At 35.5% G+C, this 16,418-nt stretch overlaps 1 protein-coding gene across 2 annotated transcripts in view; it reads right to left on the bottom strand.

Moving 5' to 3' along the window:
• Positions 1–16,418, bottom strand: part of CACHD1 (cache domain containing 1) — a gene marked incomplete at both ends in the record, with an annotated part of 214,788 nt that overhangs the window by 114,835 nt on the left and 83,535 nt on the right. For both annotated transcript variants that reach the window (XM_079698610.1, XM_079698611.1), the window contains one exon: positions 16,047–16,109. In XM_079698610.1, coding sequence (XP_079554736.1) covers positions 16,047–16,109 — 63 coding nt within the window. The remainder of the gene's footprint in view (positions 1–16,046; positions 16,110–16,418) is intronic.

Here is a 16,418-nt window from a genome sequence, read left to right as displayed (position 1 = left end):
AAACTCCATTTTTTCCTCATTTACCAGCTGAGTTTTCATCAGAGTACTTACAATGTTTAGACATATTTATCTTACTTTGGTTAACGTGTAATACTCTCAGGAGAGAATAAACCACCTTCCTCTTAAAAATTGAAAACATATAAAAGGATTGGCAATGGAAGAAGTATGAAAAGCAACATAGCATAGTGATTAAGAACATGGATTTTACAGTTAAAATTCTGGCCCTATCACCTAAGTCAAGAATGATTTGGGGCACCATTACTTAATAGTTTTGCATCTCAATTTCTTCAACTCTAAAACAGTGAGAGGAATTGTATTTGTATCACAGGGTTGTGGTAAAATTTTAATGAGATAACTCAGGTGAAGCAGCATTTGTTAAATGAACATGAACCATCATGTCAAATACACCACCTTCTCCAAAGTGCAACACAACCTAGGTACACACTAGGTCTTGCACCCAACCCCCACTTATTAGAATTCTAGAAAAACACACATAATTTGAATATAACCAAAAATACTGCCACACTAGATGGGATCCATAGTCCAGTTAGACCACCATTCTGCCTCTCATAAATGCCTAAAGAGGGCATTTCGCTCCTTTGGGCCATCACCTGCAAGAGATTAGCAAGATATACCAAATATATGAACACATGTCTCCTGTGATTTAATTATGTCCTTGGGAGAAGCTCTTTGTTTCTCCTCCTACACTGCCAAGTATATAGTAAGTCCTCAACAAATGTTTGCTGAATTCATCGACTGTCAGAATCTCCCCCTTAAAGAGCTCATACTCTAGTTTATCCATTCATTCCCCAATATCTATAAAGTATTACAGTGTGAGTTATGCTGACAAGGTCCCCACACTCAGGAGTTTGGGTTCCCTCAACTTTTATTTTTATAAGAGGTAACAGATACTACAAATTTTCTTTCTGCTACAAAAACATTTATAGTATTTAATATTTTCTTACCTCTTCCAAAGTTTGAGGAATATCCTTTAACCACAATATTTTTGCACTTCTTTTTAAAACCAATTCAAGTTCAACCTTGCATAACTTTTTTCTGGAAAGCAGCATGATGTAGCATAATGATTTGTAAATCTTTCCTTTTTTAAAGTGGTAGACCATTAAAAAACACAAAACTTCATACTAAACTTCATACTGAACTTCAATATATCAAACAAGTAAAGTAAATTGCTGCAGGAGGGATGGAGAAGAAAAACACAGAACCTGGGCCCTTATGTTCTGTAACAGTCTCTGCAGTACCTCCCTCATATCTTTGGAAACAAAATTTTGAAAATATATAGTAGAGCATTGAATCTAAATCCCTTGAATCCCAAATTGGCTTCTCTTAACCTTTCAGTTGGCTGACCTTATACAAGATATTTCTTTGGTTTAATTTTCCTTGTCAGTGAAACTTTTCCAGCTTTTTTTGAGGATTATGAATTCATGCAGTAAATAATTACTGAGTACCTACCATCTACTACCTTGAGATACTTTTTCATGGTACTGAGGGTACATCAAGGACTGAAATGGACAAAAATCTCTATCCTCATAGAGCTTATATTCTATTTAAAAAGATACACAATTTTAAAAATGCATATGGAAGTCCTAGGTGATAAACTATAAGGAGATAAATAAAGCAAGAAAGAGGTAAATTAATAACATTTATAAATGGGTGGTCAACGAGGGTCTCAGTGAGAGGTAACACTTAACTAACACTGAAAGGATGTAAGGGAACAAGCCATGTGGCTCTATGAGAAAAGATTTAAGGACAGTGCTTGATTAATAATACATATTCAATAAATGATGATTATTATCATAGCCAAGATAATTTAAACAAAGAAAGCACAAAACTAGGATTAAAAATTTTGTCTCTGCCATTTTACTAGTTCTCTGAGGCCTTGAACCACTTACAGTGACCCCTCTGAGATATGGTATTCTCATGGAAAATGGGATAATAATACCTGCACTTTTTACAATGTCATTAAGCAGATAAAAATGAGAAAATATACATGGAAACATTAAGGAAACAGATAAAGAACCATATAAATATGACAACTATGGAATACCCTCTCATACTATCTTTCCAAAATGACAGATGACCATTCCATCTTATTAACAAGGCATCCAATGATTTGATAGGTAGCCCAGGAAGAAGATTTCTAAGATAAAAAATAACTTCTCTTTTGGAGACAGACCAAGAACAGTAAGAACTGAAACAGACCTAGATTGATTTCCAATAAAGGAAACCTAAACACTAACCAGCTAAACTTGCTGGGGCTCTGGTTTGAAAGAACAGTCATCTATTTGCTCTGGTCCTTGGTTGATTCACTATAAATTCCCCATCTGGGTGGCTTCAATACACCTCAACTTTTCTTTTGCCTTCCTAGAGATTTAGTGCCTTTGGTTCGCTCATTCAACAAACATTTAATAAATACTCACAATGAACACAGAGCCAAGAACAGATTTGGGTGAGGGGGTGAACTAAACCAGGACTCAGCCTAAACAAATCCCCTGCAGAAAGATGGGGGAAAGGTTGGGGGCAAAGAAAGGAATCCATACTGCTTCCAGGATTCCTCTAGTTTGAACAAGTCTGAGCCTTGAACATATTTCAGTAGGTAATTGTAAACAAAATGAGAGCCTTCAGGGTACCACCACACTACATTACACTTGGCAGGGCAACCCCAAAACAAGTCTAGATTCTGGAAATATGAATATTGAGGTATGAGAGTAACTCCAGTCATTTTTTTCAGCAAATATTTACTAAATGCCTACCTAGTACCAGGCACAGGGAGCCAGAATTCAAAAGACAAAATTCCCCAATTGCTCAGTTCTTCCACACCCCCTCTGTTTGTCTAACCACTGGTGCTTTTCCTTCTGTGGTCCAGTGCACAGTTCAACAACATAACCAGAATTTTCTAGAGTGGAGAGTTTCTGGTAATAGGGATACAGAACTAATACAAATGCAAAGCCAACATAAATGCTATGTCCAGTCTCACATTTCTCAACTGCCATGACTTTTTTTTTTTTTTTTTTTTTTTTTTTTGCGATACGTGGGCCCCTCACCGTTGTGGCCTCTCCCGCTGCGGAGCACAGGCTCCGGACGCACAGGCCCAGCGGCCATGGCTCACGGGCCCAGCCACTCCGCGGCATGTGGGATCCTCCCGGACCGGGGCACGAACCCGCGTCCCCTGCATAGGCAGGCGGACTCTCAACCACTGTGCCACCAGGGAAGCCCTGCCATGACTTTTATTTACAGCCCTCACTAGTCCCTGCCAGGGTCTTTCTGTTATCATCCTCTCTTGGAAATTCTCCTCTAAAGTTTATAGATCTTTCCTTCTGGGCCTTACCTAAGAGGATTAAATAGCAGACTAAGAACAGCAATCTTCTCACTAGTGTACTCTTATATTCATACACTATCATCTTTTGTATTCAGAAAGCAGAATACAAAATACTGAAAGCCCACTCTGAGCCAACAATATAATCTTTTAAACAACCTTGCAAGACAGACTCTTATCCCCGTTTTATAGATAAAATTGATGTAGACACTGAAAAGTTAAATATCATGCCAAAAATCAAACAAAAGAGTAAATGACAGAGTCCTCCCTGGAACTCAATTTTTTCAAATCAAAAGATGAATCTCTTGTTCTCTATCCCAAGCTACAAGGAAGCTGTCAAAAAAAAGGGGGGGGGGGAGGAGAAAAGTTTTCTAACGTTTCTGGTCTTGTACCCATGGTTTCTGAGGTCCTTTCCAGCTTTAAAATTCTACAACATCATGCTAGTTAGGACTGATTATTTACATTTTAACACATAAAGTGCCATCTCTTTAAAACTGGTTTTCTATTCACAATCTCTTTGAAGAAAGAGCTCTTTAATGTTTTTAGGCCACATGTAAATTGTTCCGCTACTGAGTATCTTTTCTTCTCCTATGAATAAAAGGATATTATTTTGTGCAAAATCTATTTCTTGCTTTTCAGATGGATCATAATCTATTGCTTTGAACTGATCTGAATTCCTCATGACTGAGGCCTCAGATAAAAGAACAATTTCGAGTATTAGCACCTGCTCAGTATCAATTTCTTATAAAACCAATACGCTTCTCCTTTACTATGTCCCAGTGAATGTATTTGGTGGAACGAAACATTAAACTTTAAATCTTTCAGGCAGAATTGTCAGTGTCAAGTAACAATTCACAAATATAATTAATAAAAACTAGACTTGTACCATAATATATTTTAAATGCTAGAGTGTTTTGAAATACCTTTGGGGGCAGAAAAATTCTTAGATTCTTGTACTATACATGTGTGGGGTAAGCTACATCTAAGGATAAACAACTGAGCTGAGATTTGAGCTGTTGACAAAGAGACAAATTAGCAGTTTGTGTCCAAGTTAACTGCCTGCTAAAACAAACAAAATCAACACTCCTCATAGGACTATAACAGAATCCAGAGTTTTTCACAATCTTCAGGACACAACTCCGATTTTTTGACAAATAAAGAAAAAGTGTGGCCAATTCTCAAGAAAAAAAGACAATCACAGAGATTAACTTCAAACGTTTGTAGATGTTAGAATCAGGATTCTAAAACAGGATTCTAAAACAGCTATTATAACTATGTTCAAGGATTCAAAGGAAAATATGCCTGCAGTGAGTGGAAAGAGAAAGAAAAGTGTCAGCAGAGAAAAGCAAAATCTATTAGAAAGAAACAAGTGAAAATCCTAGAACTTAAAAATACATCTGAAAATTTTAAAATATATTTGGAGAGGTCAACTGCAGAACAGAGATAATAGAACTGAAGTTAAAAATCCAGAAAAATTATCTAATCTGAAGGTCAGAGAGGGAAAAATTAAAAGAATAATAGAAGGAGATATCATCTTAAGAACTTAGAGTAAAATATCAAAAGATTTAGCACACGTATAATTGGGGTCCCAGAAGGCGCGCACAAAATGAAGTAGAAAAACTATTTGAAGAAACAATGGTCAAAATGTCCCCAGGGCTTCCCTGGTGGTGCAGTGGTTGAGAGTCCGCCTGCTGATGCAGGGGACACGGGTTCGTGCCCCGGTCTGGGAAGATCCCACATGCCGTGGAGCGGCTAGGCCCGTGAGCCATGGCCACTGAGCCTGCGCGTCCAGAGGCTGTGCTCCACAACGGGAGAAGCCGCAACAGTGAGAGGCCCGCGTACCGCAAAAAAAAAAAAAAAAAAAAAAGTCCCCAAATTTGATGAAAGATATAACTTACAGATTCAGAAAGCTCAACAAACAACAAGCAGGATAAATATGAAGACTGCTATGTCTAGGCAGCCATAGTCAAATTGCTGAAAACTACAGATATACAGAGAAAAATCCTAAAAGCGGCCATGGGGTGGATGGAGGTGGGGGGATGACAATGCATACAGAGTAATAACAACTTATGTTGACTTCTCATCAGAGACTATGGAGTCCAGTACACAGTGGAACATTACCAAAGTGCTAAAAGATAAAAAAACTGTCAATCCAGAACTCAATCTCAAGCAGAAACATCTTTTAAGAGAAAAGATAAAACAGTGACATTTTCTGAGTACAAAATATCATGAAACACTAACACAATTCGTCACCAGGAAATCTGTACTATAAGTAAATATTATAGGAACTCTTCAGGCTTAATATCAGTTGGTATCCTTAGAAATAAATGAAGAGCATTGGAAATGATAAATAGATGAGATTTATTTTTCTTTTCTTTTCCTTTGTTTATTAAATTCTTATGACAGTTTAAAGCCAAAGCAATAACACTCCCTTGTGCAGTCTGTAATATTTGTAGATGTAATAATATGATGACTCTAGTATAAAGGATAGCAGTGGAAAAATGAACCTATAAGGTTGTGAAGGTTTTAGAGTATACATGAAGTGATAGATTTTTTAACTCCAAATAGACTGTAATAAATTAAGGATGTATATTGTAATTTCTAGAGCATACATTTAAAATATGTAAAGAAATATAGCTAAAAAGTAAAATAAAAGTCAAAAAACATTAAAAAAATCCAAAATAAGGTAGGGAAGTAAAAAATAAAAAATGGAGGAGAAAATGGAAAAAAAAATAATAAAATAGTTGACCTAAATCCAACAATCAAACTAAATATTAATTGACTAAATACTCCCCATTAAAAGACAGAAATTATCAGAATAGCTAAAAAAAAGAAAGAAGAAAGAAAAAGAAAGAAAAAGAAAGAAAGAAAGAAAATTTCAACTATATTCTGTCTACAAGATACACACTTTTAGCAATAGAGACTGAAAGTTAATGCTTGTGAAAAGACACACCATGCAAAAATAGGAAGCATATAAAGGTTGGATTAACTATGTTAATATCAGGTAAAATAGACTTTAAGGAAAGAGCACTTTCACCAGAGATAAACAATGATATTTCAAAATGTCACAATTTATAACTCGACAAGACCTAACAATCTTAAATGTGTACATGGCCCATAATGCAGCTTCAGAATACATAAGGTAACAATGCACAGAATTAAAGGGAAAAATATACAATTCCACCATTGTAGCTGAGGATATTAACACTCCTCTCTACAAATGATAAAATTAGACAAGTTAAAAATCAGCCGTAAAACAAATGATCTGAACTATCAACCAGCTTAACCTAACGGATATATAAAGAACGTAACAACCAACAACTGGAGAATACACATTCTTTTTAAGTTCACATGGTATATTCACCCAAGACAGATCCTATATACTGGGTCATAAAACCAATGTTTCAATAAATTAAGAAGGATTGGAAATCATACAGAGTCTGTTCTCTGACCACAATGGAATTAAATTAGAAATCAGTAACAATAAGATACCTAAGAAGACCCCAAATGTTTTGAAAGTGGCTAACATACTTCAAAGTAATGCATGGGTCAAAGAAGAAATCACAGGGGAAATTAGGAAATATTTAAAAACTGAATGATAATAAAAATATATGATGTTCAACTTTGTGGGGTGTAACTAAAGCAGTTCTTAGAGGAAAGTTTATGGCTGTAAATTCTTCTATATGACAAAAAGAAAGGTGTAAAATCAATGAACTAAAGTTCCAATTTAAGAAGCAGGAAAAATAGCAAAACTAACTTGAAATATAAGGAAGGAAATAACAAAAAGCATAAATCCATGAAATAGAAAACAAACAAACAAAAAGCTAAGTTCAAGTTTAAAAAAATTGCTTATCACTAATTTGCTTTCCCGTTCATTCTCTCGTTCTCTGTCACCTAGTTTATCCATTTTACTGATTTTTTTAAAAGAACCAGTATTTCATTTGATTGATTGTTCTCTATTGTTCTTCTAGCCTACAGATATTAAAAGGCTAATAAAAATATTATGAATACTTTTATGCCAACCAATATGACAACTGAGGTGAAACGGACCAATTTCTTGGAAAAAAAATCAACTTACTAAAATTGACACAAAATAAGACAAAATCTGAAGAAAAACAAAAAGAAAAAGAAAAAGAAAGAAAACCCTAACCCCAGAAAACACCCAAACCTATAGCTATTAAAGAAACTGGATGATCAAAAGCCTGCCCTCAAAGAAAACTCCAGGTCCAGATGGTGCTCTGGTGAATTCTACCTAACATCAAAGGAAGGAATAACACCAAACTTATAATCTTGAGGAATTTCCATACTAGTTTTATAAAGTCAGTACCCTAAAACCAAAAAGTGATAAGTGAAAAAGGAAAAAGAATGAGTAAAAGAAAATCAGGAGTTTGGGGAGCAGTGTGGGCTGTAGTTATAAATATGGTGGTCACCTCTTTCAGAAGGTGACACTTGAGGACAGACTTGAAGGAAGCGAAGGCTCATGGGGATACATGTTGGAACAGAACCAGTGCAAAGGCCCTAAGGCAGGAATGTGCCAAGAAACAGCAAGGAGGCAAGTGTGGTATCCTGCAGGCCCAAGTCAGGAAAGTATCAACACATGAAGGGAAGAGGAAGGGATCAACTGTTCAGTACTAATGTTAGTGAAATACAACAAGGACCCTGGATTTAGCAAAGTGAAGGTCACCAGTGACCTTGAAAAGAGCGGTGTTGTGGGACTGGTAAGGCCAGAGAAGGTTTTAGAGAGAATGGGAGAACTGGATCTAGTGAGTATAGATACCTCTTGTGATGGGCTGCGCCTCAAAGGGGGAGAAAGAAACGGGGCAGTGGTTGGAGAGGGAGGTGGCATCAAGAGAAGAGTTTTTTTTCTTGTGTGTTTAAGACAGAACAGCATGTTTACATGCTAATGGATGTGATTCTGAAGATAGAAAACTGATACCACAGAAGAGAGAGGGAGACTGTTAGAGGAATGTCCTTGGCCCAATGTCAGGTGCATCTCTCCTCTATGAGTATTCAGTTCTCCTACCAATTTGCCCATTTCAAAAGAATTCTGAAGTCTTCTAAAATCAGCCACTGCCAACAATCAATATTTTATGAAATGCTGCAATTATTATGAAGGTAATGCTTGCCATATCATTGAATAAATTGTTAACATAAATAATTACTAGAGTACTTGAAAAAAAAGTTAGAGCAAACTCTTGAAACATGTCTAAAGTAGCTTTGATTTTCTTAGTGATTCAATCAAGTGTCCCAAGAAGCTTTTCTTCCTTCCTTTTTTTTTTTTTTCACTGCTTTGTGTTTTATGGACCACATTTTGATATCTTCTAGGGCACTTGATCAAAAATTTAGTTTTCTTGATGCAGGTTCAATTTCATAGAATGCCCTTATGTGCTCACACAACTTAATCCTTAAAGTATTCAAAAATGGAGTCTATGGGAGGTGATCCACTCAAGAATGTGTGCATGGGATATTTATTTTCCCGAGGCTGTTGCCATAGTTTTTTGGCAGCAAAACTACATAATGAACTAATTAAAAATTTAAAACACATTGTTAGGCAATTTAGAACCACACTCTGAAGGTTAATTTAAAAGAAATAATGAGAAAAAGCAAGGAAAAGTCTATATAGCATAGAAAGTTTTGTGGTAAGAGTCAAGAATCACAAAATGTTTTTTATTAGTTTTAATTATATTGCTCCCCTAACCAGAAAGATATTAACACGTTAGATTTACTGCCTAATTACATAGTATGCATAAGTCAGATCCAACTCTCAATAAGCTTTGATAGTAAAGAGGGAGGGCAAGAACCCTTGGGGCTCTAGTTTTCATTACCCCAAAGGAGAAATGATGGATAGAAAATGCAAGTCAGTATTCCAGATACTACGAAACATACAAAAACAAGCATAAAGAAGTGGTTCCTTTCTAACTAAAGATCGTGAGCTATAATTAAGAGGACATAGGTCAATAACCTACTTTGAATAACTAATCTGTTTTTGGCTTATCAAACAAATCTTTAGAAGCAGTTGTAATTGTTCTTATAATTGTTAAGAGGTTAGTGCCCTGGATGAAAGTGGAAACTACCTTTAGGGGCACTTAAGTCCCCAAACAAGGTGAGAGCCAGAAATGTGGGAAATAAGCCAGTGCCAGACCCTGCTTTTTACCCTGAGAATTGGGCATAATCTGGAGACCTTGAGCTTCCACTTTGATGATAGCACAGCACAACATGGATAAGAGAGAAACCTCAGGGCTTGGCCAAGGTGGGAAATCTGATGGGAGGTACTACATAAAACTATAACCCAAAGAGCTATGCTCTCAATACAATGAGGAAAACAGAAGTGATGGCTAGAAAATTAGAAAGACTCTACAGATATCTGGAAATTTTAGAACATAGTTTTAAATAACTAATACATCAAAGAAGAAATGATAAAATACACCTGAAACTAAACAATAAAAATAATACATATCATAGGTGGCCACTATTACCATACATATACAATACTTTTCTGGAGGCCAGTGTAGCAGGACACAGAAAAGAAATAAAAAATACAAGAACTAGAAAGAAAGAATCAAATCTATCTTATTTGCATATACGATTATTTACATAGAAAACCCAAAGGAAACTATAGGTAAATTATTAGGACTAATAGCTTAAGATAATTAGATATAAAATAAATACATAGGACTCAATAGTAACAGAAAAATATCAGTTTTAAAAAAAATTCTTATATAATAGCAAATAGCCACAGATGCTCTCAAGAAAAATAAATGAGAGAGAGTGGCATGGACATATATACACTACCAAATGTAAAATAGATAACTAGTGGGAAGCAGCCGCATAGCACAGGGAGATCAGCTCGGTGCTTTGTGACCACCTAGAGGGGTGGCATAGGGAAGGTGGGAGGGAAACACAAGAGGGAGGAGATATGGGAACATATGTATATGTATAGCTGATTCACTTTGTTATAAAGCAGAAACTATCTGGCAATTGCACTCCTTGGTATTTGCTCAGTTGGACTGAAAACTTATGTCCACACAAAAATCTGCACACAAAATTATAGCAGCATTATTAATAATTGCTAAAATCTGGAAGTAACCAAGACGTCCCTTAATGTACAAATGAATGAACAAGCTGACCTACATACATACAACGGAATATTATTCAGCCATTAAAAGCAATAAGGTAGCGAGCCTTGAAAAGACATGGAAGGACTGTAAATGCATATTGCAAAGGGAAATAAGTCAACCTGAAAATGCTATGTACTGTATTATTTCAGGGAAGAAATGGTCTACATTTTGTGCTTCAAAACTATAATTTTTAGTTTTTATGGAATTCATAATTTTTATGAAAGTTTTTATGAAATTAAAAACTGAAATGCAATTCTGTAAATGGCAAAACTATGGAAACAGTAAAAAGGTCAGTGGTTGCCAGGGGCTCAAAGAGAGGAAAGGAAGGAAGATTAAACAAATGAAGCACAGGAGGTTTTAAGGAGGTGAAACTGTTCTGTTTGATAACATGATAGTGGATACATGACATTATACACTTGTCAAAATCCATAGAACTGTACAGAACAAGGAGTGTACTCTAATGTAAGCTATTAACTTTAGTTTTAATAATAATGTATAAATATTGGTTCATTAAGTATAACAAATGTACCACACTAATGCAATTTTTTTCCTAATGGGGAAACTGTGAGGAAGCAGAGGAGGTACATGGGAACTCTGTGTACTTTACTTTCTGGTCAATTTTTCTGTAAACCTAAAACTGCTCTAAAAATAAAGTCCACTAATTTTAAAAGGCAAAAAAAAAAAAAAAGAAAAAGAAATGAAGGGGACAGTGTTACCCTTTGGAATATGTGGTATTGGCAGAGTGACAGATAAATACACCAATGGAACCAAATCAAACTCACACATACGTGGAAACTTGACTAATGACTGAAAACAGATGAAAAAAAAGACAAATTGTTCAACAGATAGTATAAGAACACTTAGAAATACATATGGGGCAGAGGAAAAAGAAATTGAATACCTACTTCACATCCAACACTAAAATCAATTCCAGGTGGATAAAAGTCTTAAATGAGAAAGGCAAAAGTTTTAGAAGACAATAAAGGAGAAAATCTTTATGTCTTTGGGGCAGAGTTTAACAACACACAATAAACAGAGACCAAAAAGGAAAAGTTTTTTTTTGTTTAACTTATTAATAAAATACTATAAAATATTTAGCTTGAGATAAGAAAGCAAAAGTTTAATTCAGTTAAAACGAACATTAAGATCTTTCAATATCATCAGTAAATCTCTTTGCTTTATGAAACCTGTCCCATAGAGATGACTATTTTTATTTATTTTTTTTTTAAGATTTTTTTTTGATGTGGGCCATTTTTAAAATCTTTATTGAATTTGTCACAATATTGCTTCTGTTTCATGTTTTGGTTTTTTGGCCGTGAGGCATGTGGAGATCTCAGCTCCCTGACCAGGGATTGAACCCGCACCCCCTGCGTTGGAAGGCGAAGTCTTAACCACTGGATCAGCAGGGAGGTCCGAGATGACTACTTTTAAAGGAAAAGACTGGTTTAAAAAAACCTGACTATTAAAATTAAAACTTCAATTCTTTAAAAGATATCATAAAGAAAGTGAAAAGAAAAGCCACACATTGGGAGAACATTTATATTCATGAAACATAAACCTGTAAGGGAATCTAATATGGTAACCACTGGCCATATGGGGCTACTTTATTAAAATTAAATTAAATTAAATTTAAAATTTAATTACTCAGTAGCTCTAGCTACATTTCAAGTGCTCAGTAGCCACATGTGGCTAGCGGCTGCTTGATTAGCACCAATATGAAACATCTCCATCATCACAGAAGTCTCTTTTGGACAGAGCTGATATAGAACATGTGTGGAATATTTAAACTTCTAAAATAAAGAAACAACCCAATTTTAAAAATGGACAAAAGACATTAGCAGACATTTGACACAACAAAACAACAAACATACAAACATGAACCATAAACATGTAAAAAGTCATTTCAACCTCATTAGTAATCAGAGTAAAACAAATTAAACCCATTAGATATAATTTCAGACACCCCAAACTGGGAAAAGATTAAAACTCGGTAACACCAAGTATTGAAGACGGTACAGAGCAGCACATTTCCAGTACTCTGTCTGTAGGAAGGTAACCCGTGGCAACAACTGTGGAAGCAGTTTTGCATTATCCAGACACATTGAACACTCTGGTACCCAGCAATTCTACTCTAGAGAAGGGATTCTCCACCTGAGCTAAACAGTCCATCTCCTCACCTAGGGCACTTGGAACATGTATAGATAAACACACACTAGCATTTAATTGGCAGAGGTGAGGGATAATAATGTTCCTGCAATTCAAAGAATTATTCCACCTGAACTCTGCACCAGGAGATGTGAACAACAGCAACAAAAATTACGACACTATAAACAACCCAAACATCATCAACAGAAAAATGGATACATAAACTGCATTTAATGGAATACCACAGAATTGGAAATAAAGGCACCTTAGTTACAGATATCAACATAGGTGATTTTAAGGAATATAATGCTCAGTAAAATAGCAAGATACATGAATAATACACTTAAGATGTATATAAAGAACAAAAACAGTCAAATAATGAATTTGCAGATATATATATATCTCAAACACACAGACACACACAAGCAAAGGAATGGCTAACAAAAAAATCAGGATAGACTTATCTCTGGGAGAGGAAGGGAGGTACCACCTGGGAAGGTCACATGGGGGCTTTCTGAAGTACAGGTAATGCTTTATTTCTTTATATGGGTAGTAGGTTGAGGTGTTCATTTTAATATAGTATTTCTTTATTCTACTCATATATGTTTTATATACTCTTTACATGTTTGATATCTTTCACAATTTTTAAAAAGTCAGCTCAATTACTCATTATCTAGGATCCTTGACCTTTCTGAACTTGGTTAGTAATAGTAACTCCACCTACCTTACAGAGTTATTCTGAAGTTTCAAGGAGATAATATATATGAAAGTGTGAATGACTGTGATGGGGGATAGAACAGGAAACCTACGAGGTAAGCATTTCCCTAAAGATTTCATTCTGGGTACTGTCCAGGATTACAGGGCCCAAAGTTCCTGGGTAGTTATTAATCAAGTCAAGAAGATGCGAGGAGCTCTCTGTTTTGTCACTTTAGAATGGGAATAACTCTAGTCCAATTCAAGCCACAAGAGTATCACAATATTGAAGGGAGAGCAGATACTCGGTAAATATGTAAATCTAAGCTTTTATTATTATTGTTGTTGTTAGAGTGACCAGAGGACTGAAAGGGCCTGGAAATCTTGTCATAGAAGAAGAAATTATCCACGACCTGGGTATTTTAAATTTTAGGCTAAATGATAATGGTATGATAATTATCTCCAAATACTGGATGCAAAAGAGGCATAAGATCTATTTTGTCCAGGGTTCTTCTAAAGAGACTGGAGAAATTAGAGAAAAGTTAAAAAGTACATTCCTAGGGCTTCCCTGGTGGCGCAGTGGTTAAGAGTCCGCCTGCCGATGCAGGGGACGCGTGTTAGTGCCCTGGTCCGGGAAGATCCCACATGCTGCGGAGCGACTGGGCCCGTGAGCCATGGCCGCTGAGCCTGCGCATCCGGAGCCTGTGCTCCGCAACGGGAGAGTCCACAATAGTGAGAGGCCCGCGTACCGAAAAAAAAAAAAAAAAAAGTACAATTCCTAGTCAATATAAAAGAGAACTTTTTGACAATCAAAGAGAGAAGGCAGAACTGACGATGTGGTGACTCTCCTTTATCTGACTTATTCAGCCAAAGACAGTTTAGCAGAGACTGCTGTTTTGTACGAAAATACAGATTTTAAAAATAAACTCTGTTAAAATAAAAATACAGATAATATAACTTAGTGTAAACTTACTTTGAAAACTAGCTCTTTTATGTATTAGTCATGAGACTATAGCTAACTTATTCTATCTTTTGGAGTTTCACCTACCTCATCTGTAATAAGGATAGTATCTTTCCTTCGGGTTATATGGAAAGAATCAATGTGATAATATACTGAAATCACCAGTGTTCTATGTGTGCTAAATCAGCTACTAATAATTTTTAAAAATTATTATGGAAGGCTTCCCAACTTGTTCACAGCTAGATAAAAAGAAAAAAGAACATCACTCCAAGAAAACAAAACAACTTTCATGTTTAAAAACCAGTGAAGGAAGAACTTGTATCTGTTACTCAAGAAAAGCAGTAAAACTGATATCCCTGGATCAGTTTCTTGAAAATGTTATCAAATGGCCTTTGGTCTCCCAAAAAGTTTCCTTGAACATGCTTTGTGTAGAAACCTTCCCCTATAAAAACCCTTTTAAATTTCACGACCCTAAAGCACTTTCCAGTGTGCTGGAATAAAAATAAGACAGGAATTATGAAGGTAATATTTGATATAGCAAACCACATTCACTACAATTCAGGTCATTAGTTTTTAAAAATATCTAAAGCTAAGAAAAAGGGTACATGCTTAATGGCTTATGTCCTCTAAATTTAACCTGCAGAAACCAATAAAGATCTTTAATGTCTATAAATAAGAGATGCTGAACTTCAAGATCAAATTACAGTAATTTATTATAAATAAATATCCTATAAATAACTTCACTTTAATGATACTTGCAAAACTTTGTCCTCTTGCATAGCACTTCTGAAGTTCAGATCAAGTCAAGCTGTTTTCCATGAATAAGGTAAAGGCCCCAGAGAGTTTAAATTATTATGTATTTTCCTATAGTTATCTTTTTATTCTGTGGAAGCACTCTGATACACTCTGGTTTTTAGTTTGGTCCTGTTTTTTACTTAAGTCTCCAGCCTAGCTTCAAATTACTAGTCGGTGGTCACATGGTGTAATGAAGTTGGTGGATTAACTGAAATTAAAACCCAGAATCCTCTTTACCACCCTTCTTTTCAAGCACAGATCAATTATTTATGACCAAGTTCACCAACACTATGTTTTAATTTAGGAAGCAGTCCATTAGAAGCCAGCTATAAATAAAGTAAATAGAATCTGGCCTCAGAACTTTTTGACCTCACAGAGCATTGAGAAGATGGGAGAAAAGCAGCAATGGAAGAATACAAGCAGAGGAAAGAAAAATAAAAGAACAAAAGAAGCCAACATCCACTGAGTTGCTTCTATGTCAGGCCTTCCACCTAAAGCATTTCACTTATTCTCAGTTAATTTGACATTACTTCATCTCACAACTCCATCATGCAGACACTATGTCCCTCTGACTTAAGAGTGAGAAACTGTAGCTCAAAAGGCTAAATTGCTTCCTGGGAGTCATGAAGTAAGTAGGAAAACCAGAATGTGACCTGGGGTTTGTCTGATTCCAAAGCCTGGGCACTTTTTCCTATAGCTGATGAAATAATTTCTAATATTTTAAAATTTGAGTAGTTTAGGAATTTCCAAAACAATAACAAGGCACTAAATAATATTTTTCAAAGTATAACATGAATAGCAGAAAGCCATCTATATAACCATTATTTCAACTGCTTATAAGAACGTGAAGTGGGAGGTTGTCACCATTTTGCTTAAGATGTATATGAAATCATACACAGAAAACAACAGACAGCCTCACGTGGAGATTGGAAAGTGTAATGAAGTCACATCCAAAAGCAAGACAAAGACAGAGAATGTCAAGTGCTAAATCATGTCTTACCTGCTGTACTTCACTTTCTCCATTTGAGATTTTCTCAGTGTAAACAAAGGAGTTGAATATCCGCTGCAAGGAAAAGAAAATGAACAAACATTAGATTTTCTAAATAAGACAGCCATTTTCTATAGGAATGTGTATGTGAATAAGCTGTTTACAGCACAAATAGAATCAAGCAGAGAAATTTAATTAAAATAGTTATTTTACACAGGGAAATCCAAATATCAGCCAAAGTCAATCACACTTATGTAAGCAATACCCATCCACTTCTGTAGTGAAATAAACCAGATGTTACGCTATATTTTTCATTTTCAAAAATACATTTAATTATAGATTTCCGGAGCCCATGCCATTTTATCCGACTGGTATAATCTGACA

The sequence above is a fragment of the Hyperoodon ampullatus genome (assembly GCF_949752795.1).
Source record: "Hyperoodon ampullatus genome assembly, chromosome: 2".
NCBI classification, from domain to species: Eukaryota; Metazoa; Chordata; class Mammalia; order Artiodactyla; family Ziphiidae; genus Hyperoodon; species Hyperoodon ampullatus.
This window is presented reverse-complemented; position numbering and strand designations above follow the sequence as displayed.